Below are 14,896 nucleotides of genomic sequence, written 5' to 3'. Positions count from 1 at the left end.
CGTGAGAAAAATTGGAAAATGTACACCGTCCCCTCAGAGAAAACTCAGCTGGCGTGAACAGTCGAGATGGAAGCACACATCCACACGGCTGTAATCTACACACAAATACAGGAGCAAAAGACGCATGCACCCCCCCACTCCTCTACCGGATCACTCCTCCTCTCACACAGTGCGATGCACTTCATTTACACCAAGGTTTTCCTTTGGGGAATACACTTCTCCGAGCTGTTTTCCTCACTCTGTCACATTACTTTATCCCCTCCCAGCTGGCCCGTTTTCCACTCGCCCCTGATTTCAAAGCCAAATCTTCACGGAATAAACACGATAAATATTAAATCACTTACATAAGGTCCAGGAGAGCCGCCTGCAATTGTCGGAGATGATTAAAATCAGAAGCGGCCCCCTGTTTCCGTCTCATGAAGAGTCCAAAGCTAGTGCTGAAGAGTTGTCTTCTTTCTGGGAGGATCTGGGTCATCATCTTAAGGACTGTGGATAATCGCTGTTTATTTGCTTCCGGGCTGTGATCAGCAGTTATTGCCATTACTGATTTGTTTAATTGTTTTCCAAATCAGTCGATAAACACGTTTTTTTTTTTTTTTCTCATAAAAAAACAGGAAATGATTCAAATGATGTCAATACCCAAAGACATTCCAAAAGGTATTTGCTTGTTTTGTCCCCTTTTCACCACGTTGTGCGTAATATTGGACATTTCACTGATCATCTGATTTTTATAAGCCATGGCTTAAATTCCTGAGCAGCTAATGGGATAATGGTTTAGCAAATTAATTCTCCTATTAGCTCAAATTGCATTCCTTTGGCTTGTTCGCCGCATCTATAAATCTATTTAACCTCTGCGGGGATCTTGAACTAATGTCTTGGAGTCTGCAGACTCCTTCCTTCACCATTACTATTCTTAACTGATTTTGAAGCTCCAATCGGTTTTTTTACCCCCTGACCTGGAGAAACAGAGAAAGCTGAAGGAACGTGGGAAAAGCGAACCGCCTCCATCCTGATCTTAACGTGAAGATGAGGTAGCTCTGTCTCGGGCTTGAGGAAACAATAGCTCCCTCTCTGCGCAGTGAGCAAATTAAAATGTTGTTGCTTTACAGGCCTGAAAGATAAATGAGCACCATAAAAGTGTTAACTAGCTCAGGAGGGATGCAATGATTACATGTCAAAATAAGTTGACACAAAATAAGTTGGATTCATTACCATTGGCTCCGGAGGGAGGATGCATCACACGTAGGAGGCAACTTTTTTTTTTTTTTCTTTTTTTTTTCTTCCCCCTTCTTTTTCATGCAAGCAAAAAGGAAAAGTTCAGCTTTACATAACATGTGCTTTCCACTTGGCTTTTCTTTTATCTTTTTGTTTTTTAGCCACCGTACAGTATTCGCATACGCTTCGATCGTAGGGCCAGTCAGACTCATGCCCTCCTCTTTTTCATCTCCTTTCTCTGCAGCCTACCCTTCCATTTTCCACCCACCCAGTTGTAGTTTCCATCTCATCTGCACTGCAATTCCCCTCACTGGGCTCCTCCACCCCCTCTCCCCATCCCTCCTCTGAGGACCCTCATCTAACAGTCCGTGCTTGACGGTGTAGCCAGATGTGTGGGGATGCAGTGTGTGATACTGTGATGCCGAACATCTCCTCGCACCTGCTCTTACTTTCCAACTGCTGCTTTTAGAGGTCAAATAATGAACCCGACGCTACAGCCCGTTGCGTGAACTTTCTCTGATGGCGGAATAGCAAAAATTAGCAGTAATACTCCAACATAGGAAAATGCATGGCTCATCACATGTTTCCTCTGAATACGTGACTGCTTTTATTTTTAAAAGCGGCGCCCATTAGATTCTGCAGCCCAGCTCGCCTCGGCCTGTGTTCTTCAGCCATAACAACCTCATCTCATGCTGAAACACACTGTACCTGCCCACTAAAAATAGCACAATGCTAGTTAATGGCTTTATATAAGTCGGTGGGTGGGGGTCTGTGCGATGAGCGAGGGATTCAGAAATAGCTGTGATTCCTGGAGGTTGATGGCGATAATGGCTGGTGTTATGTGAGAACTTGCTACTACTTAACAGATGATAATTAACAAGCAACAAACAGAATAACATCTTTTTTGTTGTCGTTGTTTTTTATGCTCTTTAATTGACAGTTAACCCTAACCCATCAACGCTGCTAATATTAGCGCGCTGCTAGCATTTTTATGATGCTAGATAAAAAACACAATTCCAAAAGTAAAAGGAATTGTTACGATTTTTTGTTTCAAAATTTAAAAAAAACATACACAAATGTAACATGCTTATGGACAGAGCAGCATAAAGCTAAATAAAAACTGTGACTTTTTTTTTTGTCAGCCTGCTGAGACAAAATGGCGTGAATGCTTTCTTGTTCCAACAAAAAGTGGTGAAGTGACTAAATAGTAACCCCTTTAATCATAACCCCTTGACCTAGCTAGCTAAACGTTTTTTAAAGATTAATTGCACTGTTCCTTTTAGAAGTATATCGTGACCCAAAATGATTGCGATATACTGGAGCTGACGTGCAAAGTTGCTGGAAATGAAGAGTAAACTGCAGTCAGGAGTGGCCTCTTAGCAACAAGACGCCAATTTTGTCAGTGAACAAAAAGTGAAATCACATGTAAATCTTACTATGCCTTGACATGACAATATATATGTCCTTTAAAGTGGTGTACTCCAATTAAGTAGGCATGTTTTGTGCTGTGTAATGATACAGAAACTGAAAAAGTATGTTTGCATAAGAATTTAAGTCCATGAATCAATTGATTACGTTTCGTGACAGATAGTGAGTAGCATTGGCAGATGTAATATTCGTATCATACACTACTGTATTTTATTATGCTCGCGCAGTTAGCAAAGTATACAAATTCAGCAGCAAGCAAAGCCCGCTGAATGAAACCGTCATATAGGTCAATTGTTCATATCCCTCAATATAGAGTCGCTTATGAAGGCGACTTTCAAAGTGCTATCCGCACTGCAGTGCCACTGTTACAAGAGGTGAAATATGACTAATAGGAACATTTCCACATCAGAGCAAACGTCATTGTCGAGTCTTTTCGTTTAAAAAACCAGAAAGTTTCATACATGGGGTTGAAAGGAGCAGATAAGTGTTGCACTATTGTCATATCATAAAAATAATATTAATTGGTCAGGGTTAGAAAAAACTAGCATCGATCAAACTTTGCAACAGTCACTTTCATAGATACTATTTTTCCAGTTGCCGTTATTCCACGTAAACACATCGTGTGATGACGAAACATTGTCCCTTTCTGGTTGTCTGTACACATTAACGTCACTTGATTAGGGTTGGAAATCCAAACTACTTGGCTTGGGTTAGAAAGCATTCACGGTCAAGGCTAAAAAAAAAAAAAAACTGAGGCTATTGTTGCCAGCTATTAAACGCGAAATCATCAAACTAAAATGAATGTTTTGTCTTAAGATCAGAAAATCCTGTAAGAATTAACAGGGCCTCACATATTAAAACTATTTTCATTTAAACGATTGCTTTATTTGTACTATTAAAAGCTTTGGAAAGTACGCAATAAAAAAAAAGAGAATCCTCTGGCTGTTTTATACAGATTTAATTTGAGAAATCTGACTGAAATTTATCCAATACGGAGCTGAATGGAATATAGTTTGTTCAGCTTAAAGTAACACAAGAGAATATAGCTATATTTTTGCTCTTTGGATCTCCTTGCATGAGATGTTACATCCATCCATTCTCTATATCTTAATCCAACTCAGGGTTATGAAGGGGGTGGAGCCTATCCCAGCTGTAATTCTGGAGGGAGGCGGGGTTACACAGGTCGCCAGTCCATCAAAGGGCCACACAGAGACAAACGAGACAAACAACCATCCGAGCTCACACTCACTCCTCGGGACAATTTTGGGAAACCAACTAACCTAACATGCATGTTTTTGGACGGTGGGAGGAAGCCAGAGCACCCGGAGAGAGCCCACGCAGACACGGTGAAAACATGTAATTTGTGTTCATGTGTGAGTCAGAAGCACATACAGTAGTTTTAAGGCTCACACAATTCTCTAATGTTGCTTTAAAGAAACTTTTCTGTCATTGTAAATAAAATAAAAGTCCATTTCTGGGTTGTTTGGTGAGTAAGAACGAGATTTTTTATTTTTTTTTCCAAAAGTTAGAATTCGTATCCACTACTCAGTATGCAAATGCGTAGTTTATCGGGACTTTTTCTTTTTTTTTTATGTTAGGGCACTAGAAATTCTTGTTATTGTTTATATGACATGGATTACAGTAAGTACTGCTAGTAAGTAGAGAAAATTCAGTGTTTGGTTTGATCTATTCAAAGCAATTTGCAATGGATCCATAATACAAGCCGTCATCAGAAATTTACATATTCATGCTTCCTCAGCGCTTAGGGAAATGGGGAAAGATGGAGAAAGATGATTGGAAACAACCCGCTACAACCCAGGGTCTAACGGCACATACCAAGGTTTCCTTTGCTGGTCCCCTTTTTCCGCCTGTGTTTGTTTCTGCTCAATTTTCCACGGTGTCTTCTTTGCAATCATGCAAACAGTACATTTCTCAAGCCAAATCACGCAAGGCTTAGTGCTGCAACTGCTGTCACAGGGGGAAGGCAAAAAGAGGCAGCAGAGAGCCTCTAAAAGCTCAGCAGAAATATATTTATAGGCAGAAATAAAAGGATTATGCCTATATGAAGCAGTAGGGGAAAGCCAGTGATTTTCAGACATGCCAGATGCTGTACAAGCTCAGTTGGAGGGAAAGCGGAGGCGGGAAGGGAAATACGCAGGGGGTGAAAGTGGTAAGGAGGAAAAGGGGCTGACAGATGGAGGGAGACAGATTGACAAAGAGAAACAAGGACTTGCCGCATTCTCAGATTTACTTCACTAGTTTCAGATTGGCCTCCGAGCCACATGACAGCCTGATAATTACCCCCTGCTAGCTTGCTAGAAAAAGGGTGGCTTTTCCTGAGTGGTGGGGAGTCTGCTAAGCGATACTAAGGAGCACACAGAGAAATCTACCTTCTCCCCTCACGCCAATTGTGCGCTCTCTCTGGTGTACTTGAAGCCACTGATGGATTACCAACCGTATTATTAAAGCATTAAAAATAACTTCTTGTTTTTCCTTCCTACTGCTGGCCGGCTTTTGAGAGCGAGAGGGGATTAAAAGGAAAATCCAGCGAACAGCTGTCAAAAGTAGAGCCACTGCCAAACGTGCATTACATAACAGGACCAAACTCATTTCCATCCCCGCATATTCCATTCATATTCCCACAAAATAAAAGTGTCGGACCCCCCCCTCCTCCCGCCTCTCTAACCCAACCCCCTTCTTCTGCTTTTAACTTCTTCACGCTGCGCAGATGTCAGCTCCCGGATGTGCACATGCGAGCGTTAATACCCTGCCTTGAGTCCTCTTGCTGTTGCTAAGGAGAAAAGAGTCAAGCCTTAAAAGCAGGGGGGGGTGTAAAGAGAGACACAGGAATGAATAGAGGCTCGTGAAAAGAAAGACAAGGAAATGAGGCAGCGGATGAGATGAGCTGGAGAAGACATTCTGTCAAAGAAGCAGGATGGTGCGGTGCGAAAGCTCATCGGCATTACTGCCATGGAGCTGACTGTGGCTCGCACAACGGCTATACTTCGGGGTTATGACACATGCCTTCATCGACTTGCTCAAATTAAAACAAGAGGAAATACTTGTCCAGATGGGAGATGTTTCTCTTCTTATCAATTGAAATAAATGTCTGTACCGTATGTTGTGCAGCTTCATCCCACACATGGCGCTTCCATTTTTGTTTTGGAGCTCAGTGACCTTTATGGGTAAATGTCAGAGGGTAAAGGTTTAAAACTGGAATAGAAGAGGGGGAAAAAAAAAAAAAAAGCTCCATTTAATGCCTCACTCGGGGGGATTTTAACATGTCTGCGGTCTAATGCACGAGTTCATGGGTTGAACTTGTATCTGTCCAAATGGTGTTGGAGGTAGGCTGGCTGCCAGAGATTAAAGGCTGGTAAGAAAGAGCACCGTGTTGTTGGCCAGTCTTTTGATGTCAGCCGTGATACACGTTGCATGAAACGATAATAAGTTAAAGGTTAATCGCGGGGGTTCTGCGTGCGTTACAAGTGCAAGTTTTCACTCCAAAGAACAGAAAATGTATGAGAGATATTATAAAATAAAAATATTTAAGATTATTTTTGGCCATTTGGAGAGATTCATTTTCATTATCACTACAGTCTCTGTTGGACTCCATGTAGCACTAGTGTTTTTTTCCCTTAGGGTAAGGGGTTGGGGGTTAACAAGAGATCAAGATTCGGGCTTGGGCTCGCTTCGGTTAGGAAATATCAAGATTATACTCGTCTAGTATAGGCAGCCGGCGCTGGAAGGGTTAGACTACAACATCTTAACATTTATGGACAGGGGGAAGAATGCTTCAATATGCTTTTTGCTTCTTTAATCCTATTACAGTTGTGTTGGACAGTCCAGTGAGATGGTCTAAAGGGAAAACCTATCATGGAGGAACCAATGGGTATACATAAAAGAGTCCCCTCCACCCCCCACCCCAAATGTCGGAAACTTATTGGACATACATCTCTACAAGCATTCACTGAAAGAACCGCCGTCTTCGTCAAAACTTGCTCACGCTGTTCCTAACATCAACCAGCAGGTGATGAACGGCGTCACATTCATCTCATCAGTTATCAAAGATACAACAGTTCTGTTCTGATAAACAGCTCTGATAAACCCAGGTTAGCGTGTATCTTTGGAGTGACTCTAGAAGCACGCTGTTCCCGTTTATGACTCGCGAGACTTGACGCAGTGCTGCCGAATGTTTGTCCAAAAGATTTTATGTCTCCGAAAATTGACAAAAATTGGGTGTCAGGTGCACACGCTGATATCTAAAACCCAAAATCGAGAATGGAATTCCGACTGACAAAACTAACATCTAACTCAATATCTGAATATTCAAGTCGTATTCGGGTCAAGCCCCGGTTGAGATGCGGTGAGTCAGACTAAGATTAAACGTATCCGTCTGTTGTGGAAAATGTTAATTGACGCTGACAGCTGTGTTGAGTTTGACCCTAAAATGTCCAAAGAGATGAATATTTGCTCAGCCAACCCCCTCCTTTCCAACCAGTACTCCTCTTTTTCTTCTGATTTTACAAATCTAATTTCCTCGGTGACTGTTCTAGTCATTGGCGTTTAGCCGAGTGGCTCATATAACACAAACGGAGGACACAGATTTATTTCTCCTTCCTGACTGTAAGGAAGCAGACCTCTTGAATGAGAGAGTCCCATTTTTTTCGGCTCGTGTCACCCGAAAAAACAAGTTTGGCTTGTTTTTCCTGAATGGTTTGCCGGGCAGCCGGGCAGAGCCCAGTGTGACGGAAGCTCAGGGCCCGGCACGCATGCAGGAAACATTCTTCCAAAAACAGAGAGATGTCTTGAGGGATCTGCAGAGGTCACCAGCAGATGCTCCATCTATCATCCTGTGTTTACATTTCCAAACCCCCGCCCCCTCCCCTCCCCTTGCACAGTTATGGCATCATCTGCTACATATCAAAAGACTGTGAAATATCCCATCTGCACAGGGCTGAAAAAGTGGACACTTAGGACCGTACAGAAGGGAGAAGAGTACGTGGACAACAAGGCTGGACTTCTGTGACAGAAGGGAGGAAATGGTCACTCCACGGGGACGCTATTTTTATCAAAGTGGAATTGATTGATTCATTCCTGCACCTCCTGACAGGACACACTACACTGTCTGAGTTAGCAGGTTACATAACACGACTATCTCTTTAATCTGCCTGATTATCATTTCCATTACCCTGCCTGTGGAAGGAGAACTCACAATCACTCCACCTTAGATGAATATGTGATCAGATTTCATTTCATTTTTTTTTTTTTTTTTTTTTCAAAGGAGGTGAAAGCCAAAGGGGTCTCGTTACAGTAATACGACCGGGAGCTCTTTATTTCCTCCTTTCAAGTCGGCGTGCAGGTCAAAGCCGGAGGATCATATCCCGCGGAGGAAATGAAGCGTTCGAACGTGCCACTGGACGTCAGACTCAACCTGGGCGAGTGTTTAAAGTCATTGCTCCGCTCCTCACTGTCAGGCTTTGCAATCGGAGCAGCAGAACTGATGAACGTAAAGCTCACCAACTGTATGGGCACGTATTGCATAACAAAAAGGAGCCATATTTCGGATGCCTGCAGTGATTCATGCCTCACTAAGCACTTTATTATGCAAGGATAAAGGGGTGCATACAGTAACAATATAATGCAGCAAGTCTGGGAAGGATCTGTGCTGTGGTGCCGCCTGAAATTAGACTTATGCTACAATACTTTTGTGAATTTACTGCATTTTGCAACAGATATGAGGTTAAATTGTCAAAAAAATATCCATACTACTATGCCTTACACAAAATGCAGCCTAGTTGTGGTAAATAAAGGATGGATGTTTGATATTCAGGACAGTTAATGTTCCATGAGCTGAATCTAAATGCCAGAATGTGGATGTAAGAGAGCTCCCACAAGCGAGAGCCCTCGTGCTCTACCAGATGTCCACAGTGCCCACTGGCGCTGTGAGCTGGTGTCACTGGTGCTGCTGCTGCTGCTGCTGCTGCTGCTGCTGCTGCTGCTGCTGCTGCTGCTGCTGCTGCTGCCCCTCTATTGCAGTGCTTCTTGTCAGGTCCGGGACCAAAGCCAAGCAGGAGTCAGGAGCGCTGCGCTAAAACATTCTGTTCTTCGGCCGCGCCTTCAGGTTGCGGGCTTTGGTGGCGCGCGGGACAGGGAACCCCCCCCCCCCACCACCACCACCACCACCACCAACAGGCTGGGTTTGGCTGAGCATGCTCAGCACGCTGGAGTGAAGTGGCACGGGTCAAATGCACGCAGGTGCAGATGTCGGCACGGCGTTTAATCGCGTCTGATGGGGAGAAAATTGCCGCTCAGAGCCGGGTGATGCGCGCGAGATAACTCACGGAGCCGCTCTTGTGTTGAAAACTAATTCGTCCTTCATACCAAATCAGATGGATGATTTTTACATTTTTTTTTTCTTTTTTTGTTAAACACTCACCTCACTCATGTTGGAAGCGTGTGCGGAGGCTTGGAGTTGTGCAGCAGAAGTGGACTTCAGTCTCGTCTCCGCGCGCAGTCCTTCGGACAGTTGGAGCCGCAGTTGGAACGAGCGTTGCGGTTTGTTTCACACGCGCGCGTGAAGCGGTGAGAGACGATGGGTGCCGGTGCTCCGCGACAGAGTGAAGCTGCGGGCTTGCAGAGGGGAAGTGTGAGCTCTCCGGTACAGATGAGAGGAGGAGGATGGAATGCCTGGAACGGTGCGGTTTATGGGCAACAGGAGCGCGCGCTCTCTCTCCCCCCCCCCCCCCCCTCTCTCTCTCTCTCTCTCTCTCTCTCCCTCTCTCTCTGTCTGTCAGTCTCGCCCACTCAGTCTCAGCCAGTCACCAGGGAGCAGCCTACTGCACTGTTAACCCGAAAGTTCATTCTATGCAAACAGTTTGAGTGAATACCACTTTTAAAGGTTAGTTTTATTGCATTACTTAAACAGTATGAGTATATGAAGAGTGTATGAGACAGTCAATAGGTGTACTCATTTTTGTAAGTTTAACAAACTTAAACTATCAAGTTTTACCTCACACCACATGCTGCCCTGTTGTGATTGGCTCAAAACTCAAGACAAGTCTGTGCTTGTCCGTTGACGGCTACAGAGAAAGTTGCTCCATTTTCTAATTTATACAGAGCAATTTAAGGTCTTTGCACTTTGCTTGTTCCTTGGACAATACAGGCCTGCATTTTTCTGTTTTAAGCAAGTTTGGACGCTTTTAAAGGACATTTGCCTGCCGTCAAGAGTATATAATTTCTGTCTGAATGAGGTAAGTTGTTTTCTCTGTTCTAGTTTTAGAAACTGCTGGAACATTGTTAGTTTGAAATGTGTACATTTGAATGTGTGTAAATTTGAGGATGGCTTAGGTAAATTTTGAGCGTTGGACAATTGCAACTGTGAATTTCTTGAACCCTGTGTTATAAGTAACTTTGCCTGAATGTCAAAATTTCATTTTCATATTTTTCAGGTGTACTTGGAGTTTAACAAGGTTGTTGGTAGGAATCTTAAAGAAGAGTTATTTGGTGTTCTTGATGGTTTGTGTCCAAGCTTGATGGAAATCTTCAAGAGGAAGACAAGTCAGATAGGCAAGCAGTTAGCTGACCTGTTACAACAGACAACGGTGGGTTGATATTTCTGTTTTTTCTTCTAATGATATTGATGGTTAGTTCATACATATTACAAAAACTAATACTTCTCCCACCTCCCCTTGTGGTATTTCTCTATATGAACAAATGAACTGATATAAGATATATTTCTTGTGTTATATCTCTTTGCAGAGCACTGAGCCAACAGCCATCAGATGCCTTGTCCTGAGAGGACTGCCAGTGATTCTTGGGGATGATGCGTCTATGTTCTTTAAGAGCAGTTCGGTGAGTAAAGTGTTTTGATTAGTGATTTGTGTATTTCTAATATTGCCTTTAATGATCTACACACACTTATCCCAATAAAAACTTGAATGGAGAATAAACTAAAAGGCTCAAATTAGGCCACTAATACTAAAAAAACTGTGTGCTTCTCCCTGGTCAGCAGCACACTTGAAGAGTAATTAAACCTTTCTCTATTCTCTATTTCTCTATCACATATCACATTGTCCAATATACCACCTATTGTCAAAACATGGGATCTACACCACAACAGACACCTATACATGAACACACAAAAAATGCCTCTAATAGCTTGTTTAAACAACATTATCTAAAATAAATCCACTGTGAATTATGAAAATCATAATATTTATGAAGACCACACAGCTGATTGCAGACAAATTGCTGTTAACCTGAATATTCTCCTTTTGTCTTGTTTCTTGCACTATAGAATCTTAATGAGGGAGACTCTGGACATTACTGTGGGAATCCTCTGCTATGAGGACACCAGCGCTGCAAGCCCAGCATCGCCACAACTATTTCGCACAGCATCATTGTTAATACATATTTGTTGCTTTGATGTGTGTTTAAATAAAATAAATAAAATGTACTGCATTGTGTGGTCATTGACAAAAGAATAATTTAATTGGAATTTATTATTCCATATATAATATTTAAAAATTTTATATAGTCATAGATTTAATAAAACTAGAATTCTAAGTGTATTTGACTTATAATATTAAGTTTTGACCATTGTACTTTTAAGTAGACTCCACTGTACTTTTCTATTGTGATTACTTAAACCATTTAAGTGTATGTAACTTTAAAAAACTATTTTACATTTAAGTTGACTATACTTAAACAGATTAAGTTTCTCTACTGTCAATAACTTAAACCATTTGAGGCAATCACTTGACACAAATGGTTTAAGTACAATCAACTTATCCGGGTTTACAGTGTGCGTTGGTACAGGGATAAAGGCTAACTGGCAACCTGGAGCGTTTAGCTGTACCTTTCACCACATGGGATCAGCCGATATTGATATTCACCCTTGAACCAGTTAGGCACAACTCCTACGACAGGTTGTTTCCCCCCCAGTTTCACAAATGAAATGTCAAGGTTCACCTTTTTTGGATAAGCTACATTTTGCCCCCATAACCAAACATCCAACTCCAACACCAGAACTGGTGCCAAAAAGAAATCTGGGTGAGGGGGGGTATTTAATCTTTTGGTCATTCTTATTTACATACTACCCGACTATTTGGTTCTCATGCAATGTTAAGTGAGGCCACAAGGTGGCGCCAATTCCATCCATCCATCCATATTCCACAGTGGCTGTATCCAATTCAGGGTTTGTCCATTTGTCATTGGGTTAGAGGCGGGGTACAGACCCTGGACAGTCCATCACAGGGCCACACAGAGACAAACAAGCCAAACAACCTTGCAAACTCACTCCTGGGGCCAATTTCAAGTCACCGATTAACCCGACATGTTTTTTTTTATGGTGGGAGGCAGCGAAAGTACTTGCAGAGAACCCACACTTACACGGAGGGAGCATGCAAACTCCCCACAGAAAGGGGCCTTCTCTTGTATCGATGCAGTGTTGAGAATAGAGTTCACAATGAAATGCCTTTGTTTCCACAAATGTCAACGGTCCAAAAAAAAAAAAGACTTGCCATCTTTTCCTAAGCTCATTCCTTGACCTCAATGGACAACGTCATGGGGTTAAGGAAAGGTGGCAAGGACCTAGGAAACGACCATGCTGCAGTTACAATTCGACCACACTTAGGGTCTGGTGGAATAGTATATTTTGCTTAGGAACCCTCCTAACTGTGTGAAATGACCCAGCATTATCTGAGCGGCAGATACTTCGTCCAATAAACGCTTCCTTAAAGATCTCCTTTCGCATAGGAGACACCGGGCCATCTTTTATGAAAGAAAAGAGGTAGTTCCATCCTTACGTGCAGGTGATCTCATATATTAGAAATAACATAGAATATTGCTTTATCAAGGTTCAGAATTTAAAAAAAAAAGAGAGAAAATGTACAAAAGTGGACGATAGCGTTTTCACAGACTGCTCACTCTCACCCTCTTTTCCTCATATTCGTCTGCAAAACCCATAAGTAGCACAACTTGGCGTAAATGATTGAGCGTCCCTATGAGAGTAGCAGCCTCAAAGAATTGCGGGATGGGGATGTTATCATTCTTTCGCTGAGAATTGTCCGCTGTTTCCTGTGCTAAAGGAGGTCTTACAGGAAGCATATTCCAAAGAACTCAATGAGTTCTTAAAGTTCATCTATGAAAAAGCAAAAAAGTAAGTAAGTACATAAGTGAGCAAAGTTTGCACCTCAGGGGGAATTACAGACTGAACACACACCTATGGTGCAACAAGGCGTTAAGTTTTCACAAAAAGAAAACTTAACTTAACAGTTTATGTCGTACATGCACCTCCTGTTCCCAGCTTAATAGAAAGCAAACTGCCATGTAGAACTTTTCTGTGGTCAGTGGATGGTTTTGGGAATATAGTGAATATAGTGACTGTTCAAATTTCCCCATTTCTGTGTCCATTGAAGTTATGACCAATCTACTAATCCGGAGCGAAGGCTAAATAAATTAGCCTCCCACTGCTAGTGCCCCCCCCGACACTTTTTTACTATTGTACCATGTTTATCATGATCAGGAGCATTCTTTTTTAACGTTAAGCTTTCTAAATTGCAGTTAAGTCATGAATTTTTTTTTTCCAAAAGGAATTTTGAATTTCCCCCATTGAGGGATGAATAAAATGTTTTTCTATTCTATTCAATTCTATTCAATGAGAATTTTAGATGTAACATACATAAAGCAGGACAGGTAAACCATGAGGGAAGAGACAACGACACACCCCTAAGAAGACCGGAGAGCTGTAAATATTTTAGGGTTGATGGGTAGTGACACCAGGTGAGTAATTAACAGGAGACGTGTGAACTGAGACCAATAGACAAGACAACTGAGGACATCTAGGGGCCAGGATTAGAGCAACTTAACCAAACTAAACCGAGGACTGAAACTTAACTAGAGGCTTAATAGAACATACAGGAAGTACAAACTACAAAAAGAATTAAGCTCAGACAAAATACCAGAACTGGACCCAAAACACAGAACAGAGACTGAACCACGGCACTAAGAAGAACTGCAACAGAGCAAAACTCAAAGCGATTTGTTTCTGGATTTCTTAAATACCCATGGAAAGACTACCAAGTATTTTGTGAGGTTTGCACTGTTGGATTGTGGATTTTGTTTTTCCTTTATCTTGATCGGAGCCTTTTGCGTGAGGTTACATTGGCACCAACTTCTCGTATGAATCACCAGTGTGTAGACTGTGTGTGTTTGTGAAAGAGAGCGGGTGCGTTTCAAAATAGCAACGAGTCATGCAAGCACGGTGAGCACCCACCAGCACAAACCTAAATCGGCGCCCCTGCTCTGAAGGATTCCACAACTGGTTGTGTGGGGTTGACAGAGCGGACGCCAGTGGGTGGAGGCCATGGCCAATACTGCTCATCTCATGGCTCCACCCTTGCACCAAGCTAATCTTTTTTTTTTTTTCTCCACCCAGTTGTTTTTGGTTTACATGCACATTTTTTTTTTTTTACAAATTTATGTACGATTTCCTTCCAAGACATTTCCACAGAAACTCATCTGAAGGCAACAGAAGGAAATACCCTTGAGATTAAAGACACTTGGAAACTTTACCCATCAATTGAGATCAGCAACCAACTTGAATCACTGTTGCGCACTCAATAAACGTGTCATAGTTCGACTTATGCAGTCATATCTTATTACCGTAATGTTAGAATTACTTCATTCGAGTTTAGGAGTTGGCGGTAGGAGATGTGGACCGACGAGTAAATGGGGTGATGAGGGATAGGGCCAAGGCACAAGAAGTTAGGGGACCCTTACTCTTATCAAAGAAACGTCACGTAGCCTACACATCTGATGCAATGGGAATGATTCAAATGAAAAGGCACTTTGACAAAGTGGACCACCAAACTTTCGACAGGCAGATAACTACTCCACCTCCTGAGCTGCAATCACCCAGAGCATCATACTGTGCACATATTCAGGGAGTCTGGTTAAATCTCAGTGTATAGCCACATAAGCCTGAGAGTGTCTTCGAAGCCAATAGTCAGTCAACGCAGTCTGTCACTGCATCCAGCAATGTAACCTGAAACTGTATTACACCAGAGGAAAGCCATACATTAACACTGCACCGAGACGCTACTGAGTTCTCTGGACACGAGCTCGTCTCAGGTGGACACGAAAACAGTGGACGTGTTCTGAGTTCACATGGGTCCACATTTCACCTTCCTTTGGAAAAAAAAAAACAGAGTTTGGGTTATATGTGGCAAAGGATGAGAAGGACCATCCAAGC

The 14,896-nt window shown here is 42.4% G+C and overlaps 1 protein-coding gene across 1 annotated transcript in view; it reads right to left on the bottom strand.

Annotated features, from left to right (window-relative positions):
• Positions 1 to 9,370, bottom strand: part of pcp4l1 (Purkinje cell protein 4 like 1) — a 30,492-nt gene extending 21,122 nt beyond the window's left edge. Inside the window, exon 1 of the mRNA XM_075450560.1 lies at positions 9,080 to 9,370. Within this exon, the coding sequence (XP_075306675.1) occupies positions 9,080 to 9,088 (9 nt within the window). The 5' untranslated portion in view covers positions 9,089 to 9,370. The remainder of the gene's footprint in view (positions 1 to 9,079) is intronic.
• Between the last annotated feature and the right edge of the window lie 5,526 nt (positions 9,371 to 14,896).

This window comes from Odontesthes bonariensis, chromosome 19, assembly GCF_027942865.1.
Source record: "Odontesthes bonariensis isolate fOdoBon6 chromosome 19, fOdoBon6.hap1, whole genome shotgun sequence".
Classification (NCBI taxonomy): domain Eukaryota; kingdom Metazoa; phylum Chordata; class Actinopteri; order Atheriniformes; family Atherinopsidae; genus Odontesthes; species Odontesthes bonariensis.
The sequence above is the reverse complement of the archived record's forward strand: the minus strand, read 5'-3'. Positions and strand labels throughout refer to the sequence as shown.